Raw genomic sequence first — 9,273 nt, forward strand, 5'->3', positions numbered from 1 at the left:
TCGTGGAAGTCCAGCCCTTCATTCAGGGACATGCGGTCTCACCTGTCATCATGAAAAGTAAATAAAACTAATAATGATATCATAAAATAAATTTGTCCACTGGTCTGTGCTATAAATTTGTTTTCTCTGTAATTCCAATAATTTTGATTATTTTTATAGCCAAAATCGCGCTGTGCATTTCCTGATCAAATATCGGGGAGAAACGCGAGGTGTGATAGCGATGAGACAGGACGAACCTCACATCACCTTGGACTGTGCTATCCCTGACACACTGGGTTGATGCATGCAATTGGCGCGTACCTCTGCTGTCTCTCTGTATGTCACCAGTATAATTTTTGCACACGTGTTTATTATACACCCTGACTTTCCACAGTCTGATTAATATCTTTAATAAATGTGTGTGACATATTTAGTCTTGCTGATCGGACTTAAAACCGCAGTGAAAAGGCACGAGGTGAAGCAGAGAGTACTGTGCCACCCAGAAGGGGGCGCATGTGAGCCCAACAGGTGCTTCTTGTTCCTGCTGTTCTACGCAGAGGCTCTGAGCGCCAATAAGTTAGCGATATCAGAAAGTCAAGTGCACTGCAGCAGTCCGTTCATTTTTATTTTTTGTTCCGAATGACTGCTAAAATGGAAGATTAAGACTTTTAAAACTAAAGGAAAATAAAGGGGACTTTTACAAGAAATCGACAGAGATTTTCATGTAGAAGGATAGGGGCATGGATTTCATTAACGAATAAAGGTAAGACAGTAAACGGCTTTAAATTTTATAAAAAAAAAACTATGGGGCTCTGCCCCCTGCACGCTCTGCTTACCCACCCCTGTGTTTGTGTCTCTGGAAATTATTTTTTTTCCTTGGAATTTTTACATATGCATTATTTTCACTTTCACTTTAAAATTTCAGTAAAAACAGTATTTGGAATTAACTTTTCTTCAAGATCGCATTTAATTTTTATTCCTTGTTTGTTCTTACATAGACATTACGCAATGTATAATTGGCCGTGAGTGAAGATTGTTTCTTTCTCTAATAAGTTTTCTCTTATTGGTAGATTTTGTATTTGAAAGTTTCCAATGTCTAGTAGCCAGTTAGCGAAATCATCCGAATTTTGATTTGCTCGCATATATTTTTTAATTTGAATTGTTGGAACAAGGACCATAAAGGCCCACTCTTTAGACATGCATCGTAAATCTGCTGTCGGCCTCCTTTCTTGACAACTGATAATTCAGGATAGGTTTCTCTGTTTGGAATTTCAGCACAGACAAACCGATCTACATCAGCGATTAATATTTTTTTTTGCAGAGTAATCAATAAATGCATGTGAGACAAACCCTGTTTTTGAAACTCAATCGTGTTATTGTATGCTCTGATGTGACCGTGCACCGTTTCTAGTTCATTCAATAAAAAAAACAATCACATTACGAAAGTGGGACTATCCAGAGCCGATGTAGCCGGTGGCATTGTTCTCAAGAATCTGTGTATTTCTGGCCATTGTGGATTGCACGTCATTGTAATAAATAAATGTGGCCGACCAATAGTTCAGGATATTGCCATTGCATCAAGATACTGTATAACTGTCGCAATGTTTGGGGACTACCTTGATATGATAATGGTAATATTACTGCTTTACCTATTTTGAATTTGTCTGAACTATTGATATCTGAATTTTTAACATGATCAATGAGTCCTTGCATATGTTCTTTTCTAAGTTTTGCTTGATTTGATTTAATAAAGAAGAGACTATTAGCTGCGACTTTTTGATACGCATAAATGATGTAATGTTGTGATAGACGTTTTGTGCATTGAATGATGCAAACACAAAAAGGTTATTGTAGATATGTATATTTTACCTCTAGTGTTTGTGGATTTCTCTTTCACCAAACAACACATTTTAATTCTCACAGATACGCCTCTTCATTGGTAAGCAACATTACATTTTCCTGAAGGCAGTATGAATTTGACGATCTACAAGTCTCTGACTTTAGAGCCTTACAATACTACATACTTCTGACTTATGTCCATATATTCGATCTGTTTTTGCTGTTCCGTTATTTCACTGAGTAATAATTTCCGTTTGTTAGCGCTAATGTGATCTTTACTCTCTTGTTTTTTGATACTTGCGGATTTTACTACTTTCATATTTTTGAACTTGCTCTGAATGTACATCGCGCCTTTTTTTTTATCCTTTCGAATTCCACTGCTTTCATAATCTGTAACCTGCTCTGCATGTGTATTGCTCCATCGTGCTTGAACGTCTTTATGAAGTTGTTGCCTTTTATTGTTTGTGTTTTATTTCTGTGCCCGATTGGACCTGCGAGGTACTCTATTCCACTTGTTCCTGGTTGATTATTACTTTCCATATGTTCAGAATTTGCACATAATTATATATTTTTTGTTTGCCTTCATTTTTGCATTCTTTTATCTCCAATGCTTTTGTGTCTTGTTTGTTCCGGGCTGATTATTACTTTCTTAGTATGACGTGACTTGACGGTGTCGCGGGACATGAAAGTGATTCTCTGACTCTTGTCTCTCTTCCAAAGATCACGTCTCATCGCAAGTTTTTTTTTTTTAATAGAGAGATGGGATCAGACTAAGAAAAAAATCCAATATTTAAAAACAAAATGTTTACCTTAAAATATTGTTTTGTTTTTTTATCATTTTGTTGAACAGTCTGTAATAAAATTGATTAAAGCCTCAGAATTAAAAGCTTTTAAAAACAAGTAAATATTTCAATTTTTTTACCACTCTATGCATTCATTTGTATTGAATGAGTATGAATTGTGATTTTGCAACGGCAAATTTCAAACACATGGAGGGTGACGAGCAAATGCGCTCTCTCCGCCTCTCTGTCGCCGCTATAAATGTAACGTTCTTTCTTAGCCAAATATGTACCTTACCTGTGTGTGTGTAAAGAATGCTGATGAGATATGAAACATAACCAGTAGTCAATGTGCATGCTGCTAGTGAATAAGCTACTCTTTTGGGGTTCATATATTTGTAACTCTGACTCTGAAGGAGTCACCAGCCATGAACCTCACCGCACGTCACTCCTTCAGTCCTGGCAGCAGAAATCGTCACCATACAGTCTGCTGGCGCCGGTGGCCGAGGACCTCGTCTGTGTATCTGCATTACAGGCGCTCGTCACGAGTATTTTCACCGTGTGGCTATCTGTGCAATGGACGTCGTTGCAACGTGAACAAATCTCTTGAAATGCATGCTTGTTTCAAGCTTAACAGTAACGCGCTTGCGCAGACTGCTTTCTTGGGTTGAAACATTTGATCTTGCTGACTGGACTCATTAGGCCACTTCATCTGTTTGGTCATTGATAGTCATGTTGTGTTTAACGGCATTATGAACTGTGAGGGTATTTTGTTGACTGAAACATAACTTGCATTGTAATATGTGTAGACCAGTATTTGTGGTCTTGCAACAGAAAAACAAACTAAAATTGTACGATTATGTAAAAAAGCCAGAACTAAGTAAAATAAAAACTAAAATATTAAACACAGAACTAAATAAAAATTGTTGACTCCAATGAAAACTAGAAAGAAATAGAAATAAAAATTGATTTTATAAAATAAAATAAAAACTAAAACTACAGTTAGTATCAGAACTGAACTATCACTGTATTAAGTTCAAATCCTTGATGCTTGGTGGTCCTATACTCCTTCTCAACCACTCAGGTTTGCTGATGAATGCTATCGGCCAATGTCGCCTATAAGTGTTGGATCAAATCTCAGTGCAGACTCTTTTCATGTATAGTTCCTACCTGTTGGGATGAATTTTCTGTCTCCATCAATGTATTTAAGAAGAGCTTGAAGATTCTATCGTTTGATGAATTGGCTGTTAGGATTTTTTTAACCTAGGAGTTGTAAACCGCTTGTATTTTGTTCTGAGCGCTTCAGTTGAGATGATCAATTTTGCAATCATTTCCTTGTAACTCTTTTTCCCAAACAGTTCCCCAGACCAGTGTTACTGAATTATCTGGACCTGTTTTATAATTTATGTTGAATAAAGGCCTCTGCAGATAAATAAATGTAAAATTAAAACAACTGCCCTACAGCATAGCTGTAAAGCCTTTCAGAAAGTGTAGAAAGACGCTATAAAGAATAGTTCAAAGACTGCAGATTATTGGACGCAGTATCAATCGACTTCTTCCAAGAAAGTCTATCATCTGTCCCTGTGTCCAGTATGCCTGCTGAGTACAAGCACTGATTGGTTGACCCTGCAACAGTTTCATTTAAAATTGACTGTGGATGAACAGAACTGATGGGGGCACAATAGGAAAGGGATTTAAAGAGGAGACTGGCCCTTGATTAGGGGACACACCTGCAAGTCTCGTAACACATTGGATCTCCACACCCAAAGGGTTCCCTCATCAGATCTACACAAAGCCAGCCACAAAAATATATATTCATTTTTATAGGCTAAATAAAACAATGAGAATCTGGCCAGTTATGTCATGTGAGGATATAAATCAGTCAGTGTCCATTACTGAGGCTATGAGAAAATATTGTAACAGAGCACAGAGAGCCCTTTACAGACAGAAGTGAGAGTCTACAAGTGCCTCAGAGTCTGGTCTAGGGGAGAGGAGTGTCTGGGCGGGGCTGTATGGCCACATCCTTTAATTTAGGAGGGTTTGAAAAAGAAGGCGGAGACTTTCTTAGGAAATGAATAAATCAGAACCCCTGCTGTATTCACAGCAGTTAAGTGTTCAATAAACAACCCCATTTTTAGGATGATCTCTCAGTTCCCAGCATTCCACAGGAGAGTGCAGGTAGCCAATGGAAGATTGGCATGCACTTTAAAAGAAGTCAGCGTTCAGACTTCAGCGGGAAACAAAACGGTCAAAGGGAAGTGGCGGTGGTCTTTGACAGATAGTGCTTCAATTATTTACATCGTGAAAAGCAGCTTTTCTGTGAAATGCTGCCGTGTTTTTTGTTTGCAAACTGCGTATCCGCGTATAATGCAATCCATATGAAAAAGATATGCATATCGGAACTGATAACAGTCTCCATATCTAATTTATTGTTTATTCTGTAATACCAGAATATGAGGTTGGTGTTTTGCTGAAGTGACTCCCCCAATTTCACACCCTGACCACTAACCTATCAGTAGAGTTGTGCAGAGAGACCTGCCGGCCCCATCTGCAGGTAGTCTTCAAACAAAGACATGTAAATAAAGAAAGACATTTGAGTCTTAAACACCAGTGTATGAATTGCAACAAATTGACCAGGCCCACTGCTGTTTACGAAAAACTGTTTATTTGAATCTGACGTAAGAAGAGAGGCAACTGATTAAAACAAATATTTTTTAGGTGATGGGGGTCCAGTCTGCAGTATTGTGGGGGGAGCCCATTATTTTTGCACTGCATCAGTGGAGACCGCTTTATGCTTCCTTCGTAGCTCTGGCTGTGTAGTAGTGACTGCGCCCAGTACAAGGCCATTGGTTGCATTTTTGTCTGCATGGGTTGCTGTGCCAGTCTGCACTGTAATGGAGGTTGGGGAGGTGTTGCATGTTGGTCAGACATGCTAGAAAGAATTTTACTACACTCTGTTCCCATCACAATACTAATACTACAACAACTACAATCACAGTTCCAAAAAAGTTCGGACTGCATAGACAATGTTAATAAAAGCAAAATGGAGTGATTTGTAAACTGACTTTTATTAAAACCACTATAAAGACAAGATATTTCATGAATTACCCAATCAAGTGCATTGTTTTTTGAAGATGCACATTCATTCTGAAATTGAAGAATGCAACGTGTTTCAAAAAAGTTTGAACCGAGTAGTTTAGGTCAAATAACAGCGAGACAGGGTGGAATAACAAGGTGATGTGAAGCAGGTGAGGCTGTTATGTTCTATGATATAAGGAACCACCATAAAGGCCCAGTCCTTCAAGGACAAGGGAGGGTCAGGACTCGCCGGTTTGCTAAGAGATAACTCAGCAAATGATCCAGCACTTTGACAGCAATGCTCCCCAAAGACAAAGCAGTAGCATTTTCTCCATGTCACCCTCATAATTAAAAGATGCAAGAAATCCAGTCAAATCTCGTGCGTAAAGGGTGAGGTTGAAACCCACATCTGAAAGTGAATGATCTCTGATCCCCCCATCCTCCACTGTCTGTGTCTGTACTGGATATCATGACATGGGCCTTGGATTACTTTAGTCAATTCACAGATGCAAGTTAAGGCTATACTATGCAAAGCAGAAGCCATACATCAACACTGTCTAGAAGGGCCACCAGCTTATCTGGCTTTGGTCTCATCTGAGAGGGAAGGTAGCACAGTGCAATCATGATGTGGGGTCCAGCAAGTCAACATTTTGAGTAGTTTTTAGATATTCTCCAGGCCAAGGAGAAAAATAACCATCCAAGGTATGGCCTAAAAGCCAATGTACAGGGGTGCGTCAGGGTCCATAGCATGGGTAACTTGAACTTCTGGGAGGGCACCTTTAAAGCAGGAAGATACTGTGTGTAGAAATTTTGTAGTGACATATGTTGCCAGCCAGATACCATTAGGAATGTCAAAGCACATTGTGCCCAGGTTGCAAGTGCAAGGTTGTGTACAAAGAGAGTGTGGGTACCAGATTGACATGTCTGCCTGTGTGACTCTTTATGAAGGGCAAAATATGGCAATGAAGGACCCTAAATTGCATTGTGGATAAACTGGGGAAAATACCACTTAATCCATTTTACCACATTATGTCTTTCTTGGCCAAAAGCTTGATATTTAAGTATAGGTTGTCCAGATCTAATTATGCAATTTTCATTACGCTATAACTTATTAAGTTTATTACATAGAAAATCACCCAAAAAATCCCAGACCATCGAGAAGAGTGCAAACTGACGACATGAAAAATTGTCTTTGCGCAGAACTGGAATTGTCCCTGCATAAATCAAAGTCATCCAGACAATCTGGATGTGCATAATTAAATCTGGAAAACCATGTATTATTAAAAGAAATGGTGATGTTATACCGGGGGGAACTTTCAACTGTCCCAACTTTTTTGAAGCGGGTTGCAGCCATCAGATTTGACATGAATGTATATTTTTAATAAAACAATGAAATTCACAAGGTAAAATATAAAATATTGTGTTGTTACAGTGTTTTCAATTAAAGGGTGAATGGGTTTGTTTTTATTAGCATTTTCTCAAATTGTCCCTACTCTTTTTTTTTTTTTGGAACTGAGTTTGTACTACCAGTGTTCTGTTCCTCTGATGCAAGCAATCAGCTCAGATCTGACACAGGATGGGTAGCCATGCCCTCTGATGCAATCAATCCTTTATGATGTAGCTTAACGCTGAGGATTGGAGGATGTATTGAGATAGCGGGGCTGGCACAGAGAGCCGTCTCAGATCTGACTCTTTTTCAAATCCATCTCCTCAGAGTGGCAAGTTTGTGGGGTGACAGGTCGGACTCCACCATTCTTCAGGCAGATCCGTTGTTCAGCGTCATCACTGCCTAAGGATTGAATAAGAGTGCCTGAGTGGGACTAAAGGTTGTAGGATAGTACTTTTATCTCTCAGGTCTTGCATTCTTTTGCCCTGCCTTCTACAGGAGATGTTTTGCTTGCTTCTCTGCCTGACTTCCACAGTCGCCACCTCCCACCACACAGTCACTGGAACATCACATGATGCCTGCCACATGTGCAGCTGGAGAACGGCATGTGTTAACAATCAAGCTGGAACAACCATCTGATGTCAATAAGAAGAGAGATAGAAGTGGAGAATCACCTTGGCTGCTGCCCCCAAGCCCCCGCCTAAGGTGTTGATTTCTTTCTGAATGCTACTGACCTGTACTGGCAGATCATCATCTGCCTGTATGAGATCTGTGTAACTTGTCAGCCTTGACGTGATTATACATGCCGGGGGACGCAGTGGGGTTAAGGAGAGACTGCAGTGTGACCGACAAATGCCCTCAATTGTTTTGAGAAATTATCTCATTTCATACGAGGCCACTTTGTCCACAGCCAGCAGCACTGTGCCAGGGCAGAGGGTTGGGGGATGGAAGCGGCTAAGAGCACCCTCTGGTGTTCCCAGGACTGGAAATGTGGACTGCGCCTTAAAGAGACAAACAGCCCTATTCGGAGAGTTTGGAGTGCTAATTAAAGTACCAGTGGAGGCAAATGAACTGAATACACCACAGCAATGTGATGTCACTAATAAATGAAAGACTACCAGTTTACTAGCTGCGCTCTAAAGACTGGTGAAACTGCTGCTTACATGGCACTGTATGAGCAAAAATAAAGCCTTGTGGCCTGACTCTGTTCATATTTTAATCTGTAGGAATGATTGGAGACCATCATTTTTCCCCCAACTCCACCCAACTTTGACCCAATTACAAGGCTAGCTTTTTCTAAAGCCCCTAATTTCAAGTGGGCAGGTTTAATTCAGGAAGGCAAGAGACCACCTAAGGTGCCAGTTGAAAGGAACACAAGTCCTAGTAGAACCTTACAGGCGACAGACTGTAAAGCTAGGTGATGTTAAGAGTTTCTTTGTTTTTCCGATTTTTATAGGAGTTCCTGTATCAGTTCAGGTAGTTTTATACTTATTTTGTTTTTTTTTTTATTGAGTGTTATCAAACCTAATTTTACTGTCCAGATTTCTATCTTCCTTTGTATTCATTTTCAAATATTTTTTGGACTATTTCACGTGCCATTTTGTAATTTCGCAGTTTCTGCTGATTTGGTTTCCCATTATCAGGCCTATTGAACTGGTTGTCAGGGGCGTGGCCTCAAAGATCACAGCACAAAAGGTCATCCGTGAAAACACTTCCTCATCAAAGTTGCAGATTCAAAACCCAAAATCTCTTATTGCTTTTTCTAATTTTTTTTATTTTCAGTTAATGGTATTTTTTGGTTAGGGTTAGGGTTAGTTTTTTTGGTTTTCATACATGAATTTTTGTGTCATGTTTTGATGTAGGCACTCATTATTGATCTCTCCGTTTTGACCCTTTTTCTGGCTTTATTTCATAACCTAACTCTCTCTCTCCTTCCTTGCCTGTTAGTAAACATATCAGGCAAGAAGCACAGCCTGAAATGCTGGCAGCTTTGTAGTGGCCCTGCCAATGCTGTCTTTGGTGGTGTTGTCACCCATTATTGTCTGTCCTGTGTTTACTTGATCAAAGTGGAGTGAAAACTGCACCTTTAAGTGAGAACATGTACTGTGGACTAGTCACTTGTAAGGACAAGAAGAAGCTTAAACGAAACAGGATGCCCTAAGCAGAGGAGGGATTTTCAAGGATATAAGTATATTTGTTCCCAGGAAGGCA

General features: G+C 39.6%; 1 protein-coding gene across 1 annotated transcript in view; it reads right to left on the reverse strand.

Annotated features, from left to right (window-relative positions):
• Positions 1 to 7,937: 7,937 nt before the first annotated feature.
• sema3bl (sema domain, immunoglobulin domain (Ig), short basic domain, secreted, (semaphorin) 3bl) overlaps positions 7,938 to 9,273 on the reverse strand; it is a 68,584-nt gene continuing 67,248 nt past the window's right edge. The window contains exon 5 of the mRNA XM_039771314.1: positions 7,938 to 8,063. Within this exon, the coding sequence (XP_039627248.1) occupies positions 7,938 to 8,063 (126 nt within the window). The remainder of the gene's footprint in view (positions 8,064 to 9,273) is intronic.

Source organism: Polypterus senegalus, chromosome 12 (assembly GCF_016835505.1).
Source record: "Polypterus senegalus isolate Bchr_013 chromosome 12, ASM1683550v1, whole genome shotgun sequence".
Taxonomy (NCBI): Eukaryota; Metazoa; Chordata; class Cladistia; order Polypteriformes; family Polypteridae; genus Polypterus; species Polypterus senegalus.